This window comes from Mustela nigripes, chromosome 6, assembly GCF_022355385.1.
Source record: "Mustela nigripes isolate SB6536 chromosome 6, MUSNIG.SB6536, whole genome shotgun sequence".
Classification (NCBI taxonomy): domain Eukaryota; kingdom Metazoa; phylum Chordata; class Mammalia; order Carnivora; family Mustelidae; genus Mustela; species Mustela nigripes.
The window spans coordinates 98,430,392-98,450,328 of NC_081562.1; the positions used below are offsets into that span (position 1 = coordinate 98,430,392).

General features: G+C 41.8%; 1 protein-coding gene and 1 pseudogene across 2 annotated transcripts in view; both read right to left on the reverse strand.

Moving 5' to 3' along the window:
- Positions 1 to 5,619: 5,619 nt before the first annotated feature.
- SRGAP1 (SLIT-ROBO Rho GTPase activating protein 1) overlaps positions 5,620 to 19,937 on the reverse strand; it is a 260,617-nt gene continuing 246,299 nt past the window's right edge. For both annotated transcript variants that reach the window (XM_059403610.1, XM_059403611.1), the window contains exons 19-22: positions 12,640 to 12,820; positions 11,411 to 11,545; positions 10,935 to 11,274; positions 5,620 to 7,217 (exon numbers count right to left, since the gene is read on the reverse strand). In XM_059403610.1, the coding sequence (XP_059259593.1) occupies positions 6,840 to 7,217; positions 10,935 to 11,274; positions 11,411 to 11,545; positions 12,640 to 12,820 (1,034 nt within the window). In that variant the 3' untranslated portion in view covers positions 5,620 to 6,839. The remainder of the gene's footprint in view (positions 7,218 to 10,934; positions 11,275 to 11,410; positions 11,546 to 12,639; positions 12,821 to 19,937) is intronic.
- LOC132020801 (guanine nucleotide-binding protein G(I)/G(S)/G(O) subunit gamma-5-like) lies at positions 15,920 to 16,208 on the reverse strand (annotated as a pseudogene).

The window sequence follows — 19,937 nt, forward strand, 5'->3', positions numbered from 1 at the left end:
TCCCATTGGTCCACTGGAGCCCAGGGCGGGGGTCTCAGATTCCTGCTTGGGCCTTTGTTCTCCTGTCGGAGCAGGAACTTTAGCCATCTTAAGTAGCCCTTTCTGCCAGCCCAACATTAATTATAGAAGGCAAGTTTTCTACTATGTAGACACAGATGAAAGGCCACTGAAGAATAAAGAACCTATGCATTTAAATGTGCCTATTTAAAAGGCATATTGACCATATTTTCCCAAATTGAAATGGAGATATATGGCCTGTACAATGGAACTTGCCATTGATTTTGGCTTTCCAGGACCGTTTTGGCACTTTAGATCAAGCGTGGGGAGTTTTCCACGTTAGGAATCCCAACTACCCAAAGGAGAAGCCAGACAATTCCTTCTCTGCCTTGCTAAGATTCTTCCAGGGTACTACTGGCATATGAGCAGACGGAGTTGTCAACCAGACAGGCTCACATGGGACTCTCACTCCGGAAGGAGGGATGTGAGGAAGTAGGCACACTCAGAGACGGTTGAGGCAGGCTGGGGCCTTTAGACCTAGCGGTGACGCAGGACAATGAGGTCTTTCCCAGAGCAATCCCATAGTCTGATTTGCTCATTCATTCCCATGGGACAGCCTCTAAATCGAATTCTGGTCTTAAAATGGTTCACTTGCTTTCGGGTAGGCCTTCCTGGTAATGGCTTTGCTCAACATCATTCCATCTGTTTTAGGAAGATATTTCCTTTCACGGGTGGCTTTTCCCCTTCACTTGTTCCATGTTTAAAGATTTCTGTATACAATACCCCATGTTTAATCAGGAAATATAAAATAAACACAAAGCATATCCATGTAATAGAATTCTATATGCCAGTCACAATGAAGGAAACTAGTTACATGTAACAACAGGTTTGTTGTCACAATCATATATTTCACAGAAGGAGCCAGACACAAGATCTACAGGAGGCCATTTCTAGAAAGTTAAAACGACAGGCAATACAAAACCATGGTATTGTTCCTGAGGATATTAACTTTGGAGAGGCCCAAGCCTAGCTTCTGGGATGCTGCTGACAGTGTGCTGTTTATTGATCTGGGCAGTGGATATGAGAGTGTTACTTTGTGAAAATTCTTATGTTAATGATTTGTGCACTTTCCTTTTTGTAATTTACACTCCAGTGAAGTTTTTTCCCTTGATTTATGCATCATTTTAAAAAATTCTGCAACTCTTATCAGTACTCAATCCAGCACATTACTGATAATTTTTAAAAAACTATCTATTCGGTATTGATAGACCTCAAGAGTTTGTTTTTGTTTTTGTTTATTTTAATGTTTGAAGGAAAATATATCAATACATGGGGAATTCTAAACATAGTCTATACCTAAGGATTGCATTTCAGTGTATTCAAATGAAACCAAGGATCAGCTTGACAAGATTTACTATGCCAAAGAATCCTTTTCTTTTTGTCTTTTTTATAAAGATTATGTATTTATTTATTTGACAGAGAGAGAGAGATCACAGGTAGAGAGGCTGGCAGAGAGAGCGAGAGGGAGAGAGAGAGAGAGAGAGAGAGAGAAGCAGGGTCCCTGCTGAGCAGAGAGCCCGATGTGGGACTCGATCCCAGGACCCTGAGATCATGACCTGAGCCGAAGGCAGCAGCTTAACCCACTGAGCCACCCAGGTGCCCCCCAAAGAATCCTTTTCAGGAAAGATTTCAATATGGATAGTGTTTAGAAGCTTGCTTGCCCTCTCCCAATCCCCTTTCCTTACCACACAGGAATCTCCAAATCACCCTCTGAAAAACTCTGGCTTCATTATCAAGGCTCTGTGCATGAGGTCTCATTTTCAAGTTCACAAATAAAAACAGTAAAAAACAAAACAAAACAAAAGGTAGTTTCTCACCATCTAATTGCAACTCAGCTCTCTGGGGGAGGAGGTTAACAGTAATTAGAAAAAGAAAGGAAAGGAATGAAACAACACCGAATCGCACCAACTCGAAGACAAAGGCAGCCAGAACTATCTTATTTATTATAAAGATACACCGTGAAGAGCAGACCCGACTGTATACTGAAGCCTGGAGTGGTACATGCCAGAATGTACAGTACTATACATAAAAGTGCATTGTCACAACACAAAACATTTCTTTTCTTCCAGAACTGTAACAGCATCCCCCCTATTTCCGCCTCAGAGCCCAGGGACTGTAACAGGCGGACAGAACACAGGCGACGCACGTTGGGCGGCAGCAGATCAGAGAGGGAGGGGGGATGCGGGGACACTGCGGGCGGGAAAGGCACAGTCACGGCTACCAGCAAAACGAGACAGTCTGATGACAGACAAGGATGCAAGACGGACGATACTGAGCACCGAGGCACAGGAAAGGGCACGGAGAAGCAGGGAGAAGGCAGAGGAAGTTTCCACTCCTATGGGCGGTAGGAATTGGGGCTGGAAGCGGAGGTGGGGGTGAGGGGAGGGGGTTTCAGGGAGCAGGAGCGGGGTGGGGTGGATGGATGGGGGGGGCGGGAAACAGTAAAAAGCAAGGCTAAAACTCCTCTAAAATAGAAAGGCACTTCACATGTACATACTACAGATGTACATAGACACCATTTAGGTAACAGTCACAAGCAGGAAGCTACCAGTACTGTAATTGATCAAACCAACAGAAAAGGACAATACTGATTTAATTAAGTGGGCAGGAGTTACCCTCCAGTCCATAGGTAAATAGCAGTCTCTCCTGTTACACAGCCACTCACTTTACTTTAAACATCTAGAATAACCATCACACTACACATTGAACTTGGATGAATGCTCTAAAGGGGGCATTCACAAATGCACGGCTTATATATTTTACTAAACAGTTTCTAAGATAAGCATTATGGAACCCAGTACAATTATTTAAACATACAAAAGTCCCTATGTAATTTAAAGATACAGGTACCCATTCGATTATACCACATAGACTATTTATTTTTTTTAAAGAAAGTATACTAGGGTAAGTGAAAGCTTGATTTCCAGTTTGTTTTACTGATCTGAACCAGGGGTAGTGGGGGGTAGTATGTGTGCCAAACACAGCCGGACACCCCAGCCCAGCTGGAGGCTGGGTTTTCAGCTGGGGTGGGGGGGTCTGGAGTGGGGAGCTCTATTGCATACATGGGTGAGCCTTTACCTCTAAGTCGCTCCCCTTCTGCGGAGTCAGTGGTGGGTAACCCAGGGCACGACTCAGTCCCAAGTGCTTTTCCTGCATTCGTGGCCTCTCACTATTGTGGAATAAAATGAATGTGATCCCAAATCCGAAGTCTTCTAAACCCTCAAAGGATCTCTGGGCTCTTTATTTTCTGAAAGTTTATTTAAATTCCAGTTACCTAACATATAGTGTGGGCTCTTTAAATTTTAGAGGCTGTAATTATCACATTAAAGTTTCTTCATTTTATAGACCCCATGTCATTCCCAAAGCTGAAGAGACCACTACCCTTCCCACTTGTATCTTTTCCTTAATTAAATTACAAGCTCATTTTGGGAATGGCAAAAGTACCAAGAAAACTCTCGACTGATACAGTGTGACCTGCTCTATCCACTGAGGGCTGTTCACGCTCACTGCCGTAGAGTAAGTGGGACCCTGCTGTAAATTTTTCTATGTATGGCTCAAGGAGCACCAAAGTCAAATTACGTTGCGTGAAAATGTGCAAAACTGTTGAGCGATAGTGTTGATTGAACATGAATGTAGAGCTCTGCATAGGGCCATTTGACTGGCTCAAATCATTTATAGGACACTCATCAGAAAATCTGTACTAAGTACTTTTCTCTCTCTCCTAATGATCCTCTCCTAACAACCCTGACCCTGACCAAAAGGTCAACTTGGTAAGCCTACTTCAGTTGAGTTCTGTGGATGGGACATGAACAGTTGTATCAGCTGTGAGTATCTATTCTTGTGTAAGTGGAGTCTGCTCAGCTCTTTAGAGCCATCAGAATGATCCTTCCCAAACTGTGCATGAAGAAGGATCTGGTCCTTGAAACTGGGGATTGTAACATCTCCAGGTTCTTTTCCTTCTGCCCATCCCTCGCACCGTCCCTCCTCCCCACTGCTACACCTGTAGCTGTACAGAGGGCCACGTGCTGGGTGACCTCCGGCTGCAGAAACTTTTAATGAGCTTACAGGGTGATATTCTGGATCCTTTGTGAAGTGGCCCTGGAATCTGAAGACTCCTTACTAAAACAAAGTAAGAAAAGGTGAGTCCTTACTTGCTGTGAGGTCACATCCATGGGAATGGGGGAGGGGAGATGGAAAAAAAAAGAAAAGAAAGAAAAAGAAAAAGAAAGGCTTCAGGATATCACCAGGAGTATAGGGAGAGAAGAGAGAGAGATGTTAAGGGAGTGAGGGGAGAGCATGAGATGTTTCCTGCAAGAAGGCACAGCCTCTGAGGTCCTGAGGCTTTAGAGCAGCATGTCTTCTGCTACCCAAGGGAGCAGAATCCGAATTTGGTGGTTGGAGAGGCAACCCTTGTTTCATCAGAGGTGTAAACACTGAAGAGAGGAGACATTGCGCGGGATTACCAGGGAAAAGTCTTAAGACATAAACTTGCAGGAGTAAGATCTAAGTTATAACTTGTAAAAGATACCTCTTCTCCCCATAATAAATTCAACATGCCTCTGCCCTTTTGATGACCTCTGTTCACATCTTACTCTTCCATCAAAGATGGAAAAAATGCTTTAAAGAAATACTTTTTCTTTCAATGTCTAAAAAATATCTAAAGTCTCCTCCCCACTTCATTGTTTTCATTTTTGTTCTCTGCTTCTGTTTCCCCATATAGTAGCAGAGAATTAGAGACCAAAGTGGAATCTGAAAAGAACTGAGAGGTTTTTCAGGAAAGTTTCAATTTCCGAGGAATTTGGGAAGATGGTTTAAAAGGGTTAGTGCTATTCAGAGCTCAATCCTGGCTGAGTGTCCATGGTGTCTTGAGGGACCACTGAGGCTCAAGAGACCCCTGGTGAGGGGCCGGATAAGATGCCGATGGGGCATCGTTTTCAAAGTGGGCAAAGAGGATGCTTCAGAAAACTCAGATTTGAAAGCTTACCATATCTGGAAATACTTGAAAAAAATTCTCCATTCAATCCACTTGTGAAATTAGGCCACAGACAAGCAACCAGAAGTGTGACTTTGAAAGGTAACCTTATCTTATTAATGGATTACTATCCTATCTCTCTGCATTAGAATGATTAAATTGGCAGATAGAGGGAGAGATCACAGTAACGATCTTGATTTTTAGTACAGATCCTCATTCTTTCCTGCAGGAGGCATTCGCTAGTGGGTTAACAGATTCAAGTCCATACTCTGTCACTCTTGGATGGGCAGCCCAGTGGCTGCCAGTTTGAATCCAAACCTAGAAGGAAATAATGGTGGTTGAGAGGGAGAGGGGTTAGTCTGTGCCATCCATTTTTCTTAAAAAAAAAAAAAAAAAGAAAAGAAAAGAAAAGAAAAAAAGTCTCTTCATCAGTAAGTTCAGTGACAGAGAGAGGATGACATAAGCTGCTGTTGGTAGGAGTGGTGATTTGTACCTTAGCAAAAACAACTGAATTCAAAACAACTTTTTAAGATAGAGGAAAAACATAGAGAAAACTGTTTTGGGGGCTCAGATGTCAGAGGAAGAGGGTCCCTCATGGAGCTCACCTGACTATCTGAGTTCTCTTGAGGCCATGTGGAAAAAAAAAAGGAAAAAGTCAATGGATCCAGGGTGCTAGGTTGGAAGGAAGTCACCATGGAACCATGAGGTGCCCCTCCCACCTGGGCCAGCATGGCCCGTCCTTGGGTACCGTAGCTAGTTCTCGGCTGGCTCAGAAAGACACACGGAGAGCAGAGCTGGGGATTCCACTTAGGTTCCTCAGGCCTCTGTAGCATGTTTAAAGGAACCGAGGTCATTTAGCTGGCAGAGAAAGCTGAGTGAGGCAAGGACTTGTGTGCTGTGTTCGTGCTCCATTTCCAGGGGGAGAACACAGCGATTTAGGGGAGCTAGAAGTATTCCCTAGACAGTTAGCAACAACAGGTCTCTGAAGGAGTCTGGGGAATAGCGTAACCACAAGTCTTTGAAATTAGACTGTTCTGGTCCTTTGTGAATGCAGGGGATGGACTTGGAAATCTTCGGGGGCCTAAGCAGGCTTGTGGAAGGAGTCACGCTGAGACTCCGGAGGATTCTCTCTCTCTCCTTTCTTAGGTTTAGCTCAAGCAGTAACTGCAGGGGTTCTGACCCCATTCTTTTTTTTTTTTTTTTGACCCCATTCTTTTGAGCTTTTAACCTGGACCCGAGGGAAATGGCTCTTATGAAAAAGGCAACCATCCAACTCATTCAGGTGGTGGAATGCAAGTTCGTCCGGGAACGTCCCACTGCACGGGGCAGAGGGGCTTATGGTCAGCTACCTAACAATGCCACTGGCAACCTTTCAGCTACTATCCCAAGTGCCATGCAGGCCAACAGGGGTTTCACACCGGGGCCTGGAACTCCGATTCTCATGCCTTTGGATCCAGACGTTTCTGACTCACCCACATTACACTAAGCCCAAAGCACTCTACCACACGGAGGCTGGAGCGGTGTTGCCTTCATTACAAATGGTGCAGCATTGGATTTTCAAGTAAATCTAAGTGTTTCTATTGTCTTTAAAATGACATAGATATGTCCAGTTATTTAAAAAAAAAAAGGAAAAAATTACAAAATACAAATGCCCCTGTTAATTTAGCTAGTCTCAGACATTACATTCGAGAACATAGAAAAGCCAAAAATCTCCAGTTATAAGCACAAGGAAAGTTATGGATCAGTGACTTTTGTCAGTGACCTGTTTCTTTTAAAATCACCAGCCCAGATGACCTTGCCCACTTGGTCTTCACATTGTGCAAGACTTGTCTGCTGGACCTTGGGAAGGTGGGGCGGGTCCTATGGTAGGGTTTGTTTTTGGAAGAACAGCAGGTTTTGGCCGGAGGGCTGGTGGCTTCAGCTGCACACCCATTCTGGGTGCCACCATAGGCTTGAAAGTACTCATTGTATCACTGGAGGAGCTAGTGCTCCGTCGGATCTGCGGCTCTGAGCTGCGGAGGGCCACGTTGTGCAAAGGGCTGAGAGATTCCGTAGACGTGGCCGGGGTGGGAGCGTTCTTCACTTGTTCTAAGGTGTCCAGCACCACATCGGGGGCATGCTTTGCTGTACTCTGTCTCTCCAGTTCTCGCAGTTCATTCAGAGCAGTGTTCATCGTCTCCTCGATATCCTGTTGAAAGATAACCAGAGAGAGAGAGAGAAAGAGACGGAATAGACCGGTAATTAGTACTCACGTACGGAAACCCTTACGCTTCGTTTCACAGCAGATGGGCCGCCAAAAGCAATGCTGTTCCAGCTTCACCACCTGTAGAATGTTTAGATGTAGTGCCCACGATTATTTTGTCTCTGCATGTTCAGGAGACCAAGATGCAAGGGTGCACGGAACCGTCTACCCAACACCGGCTGTCCTAAGGTGCCAGGCAGCCTTCTTGCGATTTCTACCTTCCATGCTAACTTACTATTCAGAATTCTATCTCAGCTTATAGTTAAAAGATAGCTTCCAGTTTAGACTCTGCAACAATTTCTCAAGAAATAGATAGGAATGGGAATGAAAAGCAGCCTTCTTTCATTCATTTAACAAATAATTTTGAGCACTCACTACTTTGTATCTAACTCCTAGCAGTTGTTCAAAATTCAGTTTAAGCCTTTCTCTGATGCTCTTGTCCAGGGGATCTCAGTGGAAGGGTACTGCCCTAGAGAGGGCATTTTTGTAGTATGCTGTGTGAGTATTTTATTTTTTAAGAGATTTATTTCTTTATTTATTTGAGAGAGAGAAAGAGAGAGTTGTCAGCATGAGTCGGGGGCAGGGCAGAGGGAGAGAGTCTCAGATAGATTCCCCACTGAGCGCAGAGCCTGGCGTGGGGTTCTGTCTCACCGCCCATGAGATTATGACCTGAGCCGAAATCAAGTTGGTCACTCAACCCACTGAGCCACCTGTGTGTGTGTGTGTGTGTGTGTGTGTGTGTGTGTTTTTGAATGGCACAAGAACAAGATGGCGTTAGTGGCATTTGGTGTGCTGGGTTATACGTACTAGATCTGTTGCAATATTCCAGGTAATTTACATGCAATGAATTATCCTGCGTCTTGTTCAACTTCTGAATGTCCTTCAGACCTTGATGGAGGTGAAAATCCTATTTATAATAACCTGAGCCCTGACCCTAACTCTATCTTATATTCATATGCATTTTTTAATTGTTGTATGTATGGTAATTATATACGTAGGTGAAAGCATCTTATTAATTTGTCTTTTAGCCTATTCAAGCATTAACTGAAGTATACTTGTTTTAATATTTAATTCCTTGTATTTTTGTATATTGTACTTAGAGCTTTATATGTTGTTTCAAATTAGGTATCTCATCTGTCAATTTATTTCAGACAGTAAAGGGGGAATGACAAAATACCTATTTCAATTTCAAAAAGGCACAGTATGTTCCATTGATGGATGAATAGACGAGCAAAGTGTGGTCTACACATCAACGGAATATTATTCACCTTAGAGAGGAAGAAAATCTTGCCACATGCTACAGTATGGATAAACCCTGAGGACATTAAGTGAAATAAGAGGCCAGTCATGAGAAGACAAACACTGTCTGTTTGCATTTCTGTGAGGTAGTCACACTCACAGCAGCAGAAAGCAGCACAGTGGTGGCCAGGGGCTGGGGGTGGGAGGGGAGAAAGGGAAGTTGTTCTTCAGTGGGTATGGGGTTTCAGTTTTGCAAGAAGAAAAAGTTCCAGAGATCCGTTTCACAAAACGTGAATATACTTCACTGAACTGTGTGGTGAAAAATGGTTAAGGTGGTAAATTGGACATTATGTGTTTTACCACACACACACACACACACACACACACACACACAGAAAAGGTGGAAGCATTGTGTGGGAGAGGACGGGTGAAGAACCACCAACCCAGGCTGACTGGCATGTCTCTCCTCTACATGCCCAGGGCTCCTTTCACTCAGCTGGAACATAACCCTCCCATGGGCGCTACACAATGGGAATGATTTCCATATTCCGATCCCTCCCAGGGTCGTAAGCACCTTCAGAAAGCAGCTGGCTGATGATTTAACGGTGCTTCTCTAAAGCCTAGCACAGGACCTGGCACACAGTAAGTGCTCAGTAAAGGTTTGCTAAATGAATAAACCAAGCTACAGTGATCGCATATGGATACTGTCATTTTTTAGAAAAGCCCCATCAGGGATGCCACTGATTTGTTTAATAAGAGAATCTGCATGTTTTTTGTATGAACACCATGATGGCAGGCTTTCTTGTCCTCAAGGGAAAATCTGGAGAAGAGAGATGGAAAGATAAATAAAGGACACAGCTGGAAGCCATTCTGGGAGGATGACATCACTTTTCAAGTGATTATTTTCATATGTGATTTCTATTTGATGCTAAACATATGGATTTTTTTATAACTATTTGCCCCAGAGAGATTGTGCAGAGCCTGATTTATCTGTTGAGTTTTTGTTTTTATAATTTACAATGAAAGGATTTCTTGGGGTGGCTCAGTGGGTGAAGCATCCGACTCTTGATCTCAGCTCAGGTCTTGATCTCAGGTCATGAGCTGGAGTCTTGTATTGGACTCCATGCCTAGCATGGAGCCCACTTAAAAACAAAAGCAAAGGAACAAACAAAAGGATTTCCTGGTTCTAGAAGCAAAAGGGTTAAATAGGCATTGTTATACCTTCCCACTCCTAAGCTCCTAATTCCCTGTCTTTCTAACCTAAATCCTGTTTCACCAGCTTATTACAAGCAGGGACCTTATGGATTTCTCAAACCATTAAATTCAGCTGTAATTAAATCTCACTGGTTCTATATAGGTCTCCATGGACCTTGTGTAGTATTTCAAACAGAGAAAACCAAAAGGTCAAGTCTTTTTGATTTTGCTGAAAAACTGTTATACATTTAAAATTGGTTTAATTTTTAAAAAACACATTAAACCCCCTCACAATCTAATTTACATCCAAAATTTTCTTTAGTTAGGATATTGGAAATAGCTTGAAAGTTTGTCACATCTGTACAGGTCTCCTTGGGTACTCTTTATTAAAAATAATCCATCTATAATAGTTCCCCATGTTTGTTTTATTTATTTCTCATTCACTCTCTTTTTTGATTGATTTAGTTCATTTTTAAGCTTCAGACAGCTGGAAGATGCTTTAGATTAAACCTCTTTCATCACTGATGATACCCATTATTTGTTGATGGCCTATGCTGGGGGCGGAAACTAGAGGAAAAATTGCAGAATGATAGAAAATCCATTAATCAATCTTGTCTTACCTTTACTTTGTCAATTTTAATCATTAGAAAAAAACTATGAAGTCTTCTGCACTAACTGTTGGGAAGAGAAGGGAGACGAGGACCCAGACCTGGTGTTCTTCAGCTAGCCATTATTTCTCCTACTATTTACAGACTAATCCAGCATTTCTCCTAAGCTGAAAGGGTCATAATTCTCCTACAGTAATATTTAACTGTTTGTGGGCTCTCCATTCTTTATATCAATTTGTCCATTTTATTATCTTTAGCATGCTTTAGGGATCTGGTAGGGCTAGTCTTTCCTCATTATTATTCTTTTTTTTTTTTTCCTCATTATTATTCTTTTTCAGTCTTTTCCTGGCTATTTAGCAGTGATGTGTTTGAATGCCCTGGGGCCTACACTTCTGCCATGTCTCTGTTTAAATCAATATGAACCTAATCACTTGGGCCCTTCCAGTAACAAATGGGTCTTCTAAAGAGACCTTAGTCAGGCCTTAAAGAATGGACTAATTTCTTTTCTGTTTTCCCTAGTTGGTTCTCTACAAAAAGCAGGACTACAGACAGGGAGTCCTACATCCCTCCTTCATCACACCCCAGGTACAAAGCAGGTGCCAGGCCATTCCACGCATCTTACCTGAGCGATTGTCTCTGGGTCCAATGGCTTATGGTCATTGAAGCCTGTGTATTGCCCCGATGACGTGGACCTTCTAATAGGAGGACTGTCGATCTTCTTGAGGGAGTCGTGCCGGCTGATATTGGTCAGGCTGCCGTGGCCTGGCCGGCGCCTCCTCTCAGGACTGTCGTTGTTGAGGCCACGGTTCTGTAGCAGGCCCCGGGGGTGACCTCCCAGGCTTGGGGACCCCAGGTCAACTGAGGAGTTGGAAAGAGCGTGCGGTGGGTGCAAGGGGCAATGGCCATCACTGGTCCTGCCAGGACGCCTGACTGGAGGGGGTGGTTCTCCTCTTTTTCTTTGTCTAGAAATACACAAAAAGAGAGAGAAAATAGGAGAGCTTATCACACTGGCTGATACGAGAAGCTGTGGGTTCTGTGGCTCCTCAAAGCACTTGGGAAAGTTGAGGTTCAGGGGCCTGATGGTCAGACTCCACCCACCTGGCTAGATAGCTGTCAGGGTGCCGGTCTGTTGGGGAGTTCATGTCCTTGGATGAAGACTTGTCCTCAGTGACTGGCCCACTGCTGGCCTCGCTGTCAGCTTTTTGGCTCAGAGTGTCTGAAAACGTATCGTCCCTACAATGAAGAGAATCCAGGGTGAGGGTCTTTCACAAGATGAATGGGAACAACAAAAAAAGAAATGACAGCATTTACACATTCAAGTCTTTCTCTTATCAACACGACTTTCCTTATAATAAAAATATACAATTTCACTGCAGGTAAAGTGCAAGATTCGGATATGCAAAAAAGAGCAAAATCATAGTCATGATATAATAGCCAGACACCACTGCTGCTAGAATTTGAGAAAATAGCCTTCTCTACTTTTTAATCCATGCCCGGGTAAACATGTATGATGTCTGCAGATATAGGTATGAACTTATACTCAAGACACCAATATGTTTATGTAGTTTAGATATCTATGACTGTATGTCTGTACCTACACACACACAATACTTCTTGGGTTCTGAGATATACATTTTTAACATTTCTTTCTTTTTCTAAAATTAGGGTGAATCATTTAATCACTGTATACAGTTTATGCTGTATATTTCTCTTCTCCTTGAAAAATCATATATTAGTGCTATACTGTGAAATATTCACAGAATAGGGATTATACTTCACATATGATTTTGCAACCTATTTCTTTCATTTAATATATTATGACCATCTTCTCATCTCTTTAAATATTTTTAAATTACAGCAATATTATTAAAAAACAGAAAAAAGAAGGCTGATGATGATTCTCTTGAGATGTTAGGTCAGTGTCTTCCTTCTGGGGAATCTGGAATTGAAATGGTAGCTGGACAGCAAAAGAGGAGTATGGCTGGCTTGGAACTAGCGGTGTTATTACAGCTCTTGAAGCTGTTCTCCACATGGGTGATTTTTCTAGGAGCCTGAAAGCTTCACAGGGCATCTCTCACTAGCCCTTGCTCCGAATCTGCTGGTGGAGTTTGGGAAATAAAAACCTGCTGGCCCCGAAGTACCATTAGCAAAGGCCCAACAGCGAGGTGAAGCATGGTGCCCAGCTCAGAGGTTTGGGCTCTGCAATCCCATCGGCTCTTTTCTCAAAAGACCAAGGTCAGTTTAGGAATAGTGACTGGAGTCTTCCAGTGGGAGCAGCCAGGAGGGTGGGAGCAGCCCAGAGGGCGGGGAGAGCCCACGCTACTCACATATCCTGCACCACAATATACTGGTGCGGCACGAGCCCATCGATGCCGTTGTGCCGGCCTTCCCACCAGTCCTCAGACGCCCGGTGATACAGCAGCAGGGAGGCCCCCTTCTTGAAGGACAGCTCTCTGGCAGATCGCCCCATGTAGTCAAACTTGGCTATCGCTTCTATTGGCTCACATTCTACAAAGAACACACCAGAAGATAATGACGGACAGAGGCGTGAGGTAAGCATGACACGCTGTGTGAAAGTTCTCTATGAGGCCTTAGAAATAAACCAGGCCATTTCAATATCCAGAGTGAAAAATGTATTAAGTCCTCAATGGGGGATAAACTCAGGCTGTTAAGAGAGTTACAGAAAAACATTCTCTTGCTGTCATCAGTTTTTCACACAAAGAAAAATGGAACATTGGATCTTAATTTCCACAGCCTTTTACCAGAGATAGAATGACAGACTAATAAAAAATATCTTAAACTTTGCAACATGATATATGAGATCCTTCCTTGGGTTGTAATGTCCTCCATAACAGCTCCGATATTATTTTGACAATGATGGAATTCCCTCATAACATGTTAATAACCACGGATAACATGGAAAAATCACTATCCCAGAACATTAGGAAGTTTATGCTTTATTTGCTTATTTAAAGAAAAATCAAGTTTACAAAACCCAGCACATTAAGTACTATTTGAGTACATTTAATTTCTTCATGTACTTATCTGGCACTATCAAATCTTCCAACTACCACCGACAGTAGAGATAAGTTTGTTTTCTCTAGGATCAGTAATAAATTCTAGTTGCCTATGAAACCAGCATAACTTAGACTGTCTTATACCCAAATTAAAAGACCAGATTCAAAAGTTATATTATCCAGAGGTCAAAAGATATTCAAGGGGATTACAGTGAGTGGAAAAAACCAATCTCAAAAGGTGACATACTATGTGATACCATTTATCTAGCCTGTTTGAAATGACGTAATAATCAAGATGGAGAATAGATTAGTGGTTGCCAAAGTTGGGAAGAAATGGCCACGGATATAAAAGGGGGAGCATGAAGGACCCTGATGATGAAACCGTATGTGACTAAATGTTTGCACACACAACTGAGTGCACCTGAAACTAGTGAAACGTGAACATGGCAGAGGGAGGGTTTCAATGTCGATTTCCTGGCTGTGATATTATGCTGCAGTTATATAAGATTTTTACCATGGAGGGAAGCTGGGATCTCTCTGTAGGAACCCTGTAGGGTTCACTTCATGTGAACCCTGAAAGATCTCAAAATTCAAAAAAAAAAAAAAGAAAGAAAGAAAGAAAGAAAGAAAGAAAAGAAAAGATGTTGAACTCTGGGCCTAGAATTGGAATGTTAGCACTGATCTAATTCTGGTCACAAAGGTTGAAAGCAAATAAGAGGACAAACTATACAAAACAACTATAAGAGATGCGTTTTGTGATTCAGCTTATTACAAAAAGCCCTTCAGTTCTGGGTCTTAAGATCTTTCCTCCTGTCTCTCACCATCCCCGCCATCTTTATCCCTGCTATCCACACAGATGAGCAAACTTCTAATCAATAAAACAGAGAAAGGGCCAATACAAGTGCTAAAAGTTCAGAGAAATGTACATGCATCTGTACATTTCTGCAAATGTACATGCAACGAGCAATGTCTTATTTGCTGAAAACTGAGCATGTATTAGTTTCCGAGTACCCTAGCATATGTGCATACATAATAGATTAAAACTTGTCTATCTGTCAAATATTTTCGAAGGAAATTGTCTTTGATTTTGCTTAGTAATGAACCTTCCCATTTAAAACAGTTGATTTTTCTGCAAAGATTCCTAAAATATGTTTAATATCTTATATGGAATAACTGCATAAGAAATCACTGGGTAGTCAGCTAGGCTTCCTTCTCACTTGAAAAATTCAAACATTCTCTGGGCCATGTAAGAGACAAACATAAAAAATCAACAAACACATGGAAAAAGCTTAGGGTTTACCTTATATGAAGGGCCTGCATGAATTTCAGCTATACATTTAAATACTATAATCTACATGTAGTATACTACTTAGCAAAGTAGGTGTAAAAATAAAACAACAGGGGCGCCTGGGTGGCTCAGCGGATTGGGCCGCTGCCTTCAGCTCAGGTCATGGTCTCAGGGTCCTGGGATCAAGTTCCGCATCGGGCTCTCTGCTCAGCAGAGAGGCGGGGAGCCTGCTTCCCCCTCTGTCTCTGTCTGCCTCTCTGCCTACTTGTGATCTCGCTCTCTGTCAAATAAAATAAAGTATTTAAAAAAATAAATAAATAAAAAATAAAACAACAGTTTAAGTTCTTTAACAATTGAATATAACTAAACAACAACAAAAACTGACTATAACTTTCAGATCATGTTAGCACTCTAGTATTCCCTCCTAAAATTATATATACATATATTCTTTTGAAGATTTTATTTATTTGAGAGAGAGTGAATGAGCGGGCACGAGATGGGAGGGAGGGGCAAAGGGAGAGGAAGAGAGAATCTCAAGCAGATTCTGTACTGAGCATGGAGCCCAGGTGGGGCTCAATCCTAACACCCTGAAATCATGACCTTAACTGAAACTAGGAGTCGGGTGCTCAACTACTGTGCCACCCTGGTGCCGCTAAAATATTATAATATAATATAATATATATATGTGTGTGTATATCTATAGATATAGGTAGATATCTATAGATAGATAGATAGATATCTATAGATATACACACTATAACTATAACTATAACTATCTATAGATAGATATACACACTATATCTATAGATATCTACCTATATCTATATATAGATATAAACACACACACATATATATATATAGTTTTAAAACACATTTTATTTATTTACTTGACAGAGATCAAAAGTGGCAGAAAGGCAGGTGGTGGTGGGGGGAGCAGGCTCCCTGCTGAGCAGAGAGCCTGATGCGGGGCTCAATCTCAGGACCCTGAGATCATGACCTGAGCCAAAGTCAGATACCTAACCAACCAAGCCACCCAGGTACTCCAAAATTATAGATATATTTTTTACACTAAATATTTTATTGCATGCTGCTGCTACTGTACATAAAATAATTACCCTTGTGAAATAGAAATTTGTGAAAATTCAGAGAGGCAGATGTTGAGGACTGACAAAAGTAGAAGTTTACATAGTTTGGCACATGTCACAGGGATTTGCTTTTGTACAGGTTTCAAATTTAGTTCTCCTTTGAATATTCACTGGTTCATGAAAAGTGGTTTAGAAAACCATCCAGAGATTCATTTTACTACAAAAAAGAACAGATTTTGTGGGGTCTAAATGGATTCATACTTAAAGATACACCAGTTAGCAGGGGGTCTGTTGGACATTCTGCAGACAGAACTATTTCAAATCTGCAGCTGCCTGGGAAACCTTCACCAGGTTGAGCCCGGCTTCCAGCCAGAGCTGTTGAACCACTTTCTTCATAGTGGTGACTCTGGAGGAACCAGACATGGCACTTGTAAGAGCCCGGCAGATTTGTCTGTGTGGATCTGTCAGTTTGTGGGTCCGTGGGGCCAAACCTTTTTTTTTTTTTTTTAAATATTTTATTTATTTACTTGACAGAGACACAGCAAGAGAGGGAACATAAGCAAGGGGCAGTGGAAGAGGGGGAAGAAGGCTTCCTGCCGCTGAGCAGGGAGCCTGATGCTGGGCTCGACCCCAGGACCCTGGGATCATGACTTGAGTGGAAGGCAGACACTTAATGACGAGCCATCCACACACCCCTAAAATTATATTCTTTATTAAAACAGTATGAATAGCAGCTTTATTAAATATCTACAAATATGCTTTATAGAGGAGGAACTAGAACTTTATATTCAAAGAGATTGACTTTATGGTTTGTTTTTAAAATTGCAGATAAAGAATAAATCCTGGTTGATCAGAGATGACAGATGCCAATTTTTTTTAACCCTAATTCTCCTTGGGGAACAGAAATAAACATGTCCATGGTACCAGGGACATGAATAAACATATCCATGGGGAGGATTTGTTAAAAAAAGCTTCATGACATGTAATTTGCAAATTCCTATGTCAGCCTTCCTGTGTACTTTGAATTTCATTTTAATGAAAAAGGTGGAAAGATTCCAGCTCATAACATAGTGTGCAGTCTAGGTACTTGTCAAAGGGAAATGAAGAAAGAACCATTAACGTTCTTTAGACATTAATTAGACATTCAGTCACAGACTGTCAGTGCTGGCCAAGGGCTATTTAAGGCTACTTAACAGATATATATATATGTATTTTATCATAATTTCATAATCATGCACTCTATGCTTCTTATCTCTGTTTATTTGTTGAAACAACTAGCAACAGGATTATCAGGCTCTGCTTATTTAATTCAAGTGTGGGGAGATTATGAAAGAGTGACCTGATGAATCAGAAGTACATTTTTATTGGTAATTCTCTATCAACTACTAACTCTGAGCAATTTCATTATTTTGACTCTTTCCACTCCCATGGGAGTCATTTCGCAGTCAAGTGTCAATCAATAAGCTGGTTATAAACATCTTAGTCTACTTATTGCAGAGTAATAAGTAATGCACCATTACCATAAGTAATGGCAATGCACCATTCCCTTTCCTATGGAGCCACATTGTCCTTTAAGCTCGTCAGACTTCGCAGAATGTCGCCGCTGCTGGTAACAGTAAGAGTGAACATGGTAACTTCATTTCTTTATGTGGCTATTACAGCTATTACAGCTCTGCGCAAAAGGGAAAAAATTCAGTACAGCTGATTTTCTGACTGCCTGGTGCTATTAAGTCTTGTATTTCCATTTCTTGTCAAATACTAGTACACTGCATTTTCTCTTTGGGACCTTGCTGTCCCTGACACTTCCCCGCCTAGATCTGTTACTCACAGCCCTCGCAGGTGACGGTTCTGCTCTAGAACAGCTTGTCTTTCAGAAACCAAAGCTACCCTTCTCCAGTGATACCACCACAGAGAAAAGACAAGACAATACCTGGGAATCACAAAGATAATCAATCTTTTGATTAACTTTTAACTTTGGAAAATTTAGAGGTTGCCTGTGGGCAAGGGTATCTGCCCTTGGTACACAATTTTTCTTTCCAGCAAAACCAGATGAATGTGGTTAACACATTATGGAAAACACAGAGCCCTCAGCGAAACTTCTCTTTTGTAATCAAGAGGCAGGAACAACTAACAGATGGCAGTGGGGAGGCTGATGTTTGGGAAGAGAGATGGTTGGGCTTTGTCTTAGCTTTCCTGGCCACTAGGGAAAGCAAGGAGAGACAGAAGTCATCAGTGAAAAAGGAAGAAATCATACAGAGAAACAAAGAAACTCAAGTCAAAGGAAGGGATGGTGGCAGAGGTAGGGCCCAGAGACTTTCAAAAGCAACATCATGGAAGTACAAGCTTTCATTGTAAAGAATTTCTTCTAAATGAACTTCTGAAAATGTCAATTCATATTACTTTTTAAAAACATAAAGAAAAATTTTGGGGGGCTCAGATATAACTTTTTAATATACAAACAAACAAGGAATCTAAAATGCAATGCATGTTGAAGTGAAACATTTAACCTTTTTTTTAAAGGCACAGGATGGACATCAGACATCCTGATTACTGTTATCTTCTTGCTGAAATCAATGAAAAAGCTTTTTTTTTTTTTTAAAAAAGATTTTATTTATTTATCAGTGAGAGAAAGAGTGCAAACACAAGCAACAGGAGAGGCAGGCAGAGGGAGAAGCCTGGGATCATGACCCGAGTCGAAGGCAGACGCTTAAACAACTGAGTCACTCAGGTGTCCCTCCTGGAATCTTAAAATTATTTATTTATTTATTTATATTTTAAAAAGATTCTATTTATTTATTTGACAGAGAGAGATCACAAGTAGGCAGAGAGGCAGGCAGAGAGAGAGAGAGAGGAGGAAGCAGGCTCCCTGCTGAGCAGAGAGCCCGATGCGGGACTCGATCCCAGGACCCTGAGATCATGACCTGAGCAGAAGGCAGCAGCTCAACCCACTGAGCCTCCCAGGCACCCCCTCCTGGATTTTTTTTAAAGAAAGATTTTATTTATCCATTTATTTGACAGAGGAAGAGAGTATAAGCAGGGGAAGCAGCAGAGAGAGAGGGAGAAGCAGGCTCCCCACTGAGCAGGAAGCCTGACGTGGGGCTCCATCCCAGAATCCTGGGATCATGACCTGAGCCAAAAGCAGACGCCCGACCCACCCAGGTGCCCTGAAAAACCCTAGATTTAAATAATCTTTGTAATTTCATTAATAATTTTCCATGACAGTAAGGAATATTAAAGACAAAAAACAACAAAAGTAGGAACCCGGTGAGGTAAATAGAACATGAGAAAATGTGAGTCAGAGTTTGCCTTGAGGGTATTTTTCCTTCCTGGTTAACTTAAGGTTTCATTTTGGACAAAAAACCAAGTCCAGGGTCTGCTCAGTGTGGAGAAGGTAAAGCCCCAGAGAGGATCACACTCTCAGTGTCACAGTGAGCTTCTAGTTCTAGAAATCTTCCTCCCTCCTAGCCCTCCGTGCTTCTCCCGAGATGGTATACATCACTCCCACCCCTCCTGGACTTAAAAATAGAATCTATAGAATCTATCTCAAGTCTTGGAACAAATCATCTCCAAGAATCCTGACCACATTCCAATCCTCAGGTAGGTTTACAGTTTAAAATCACACTACCTGGGTGGCCTGGAAAACCTCAAGCTAAAAATTCAATATGGTGAAGGTGGTTGTGCCCCAGGCAGAAGTAAACGAGAAGCCTTTCTGGAGGAACTTACCTACAACTGAGCCTAAAGGAGCTCCACACAGTTCCAAGAATACATAAAAAATTTACCAAACACTCTGAAAAATAAGACTCAATGAACAAGAACCAACAAAAACAAATCCAGGAAGACTGCAGATGTTAGAAGGATCACAATCACAATTTAAAACAATGGAAAGGATTAATATGAGTAAAGAGCCAAAGACTGTAAAAAATGATTAAGCAGCCAATGCGGAAGTGAACCAAGCAAACTGTAGAAAAAAAATTATAAATATAAACTCAGTGGTTGGGTTTAAAGCAGATTATTCATAACTAAAGAGAGAATAAAAGGATCATGTATATAGCTAAAGAGATACTAAGAGAAATCTGACAGCTTTATATGTTCATATGTAAAAAGTGTTGGGGCACCTGAATGGCACAGTTGGTTGGGTATCCAACTCTTGGTTTCGTCTCGGGTTGTGATCTCAAGGTTGTGTGATCGAGCCCCAACATGGGGCTCTGTGCTCAGTGCAGAGTCTGCTTAAGACT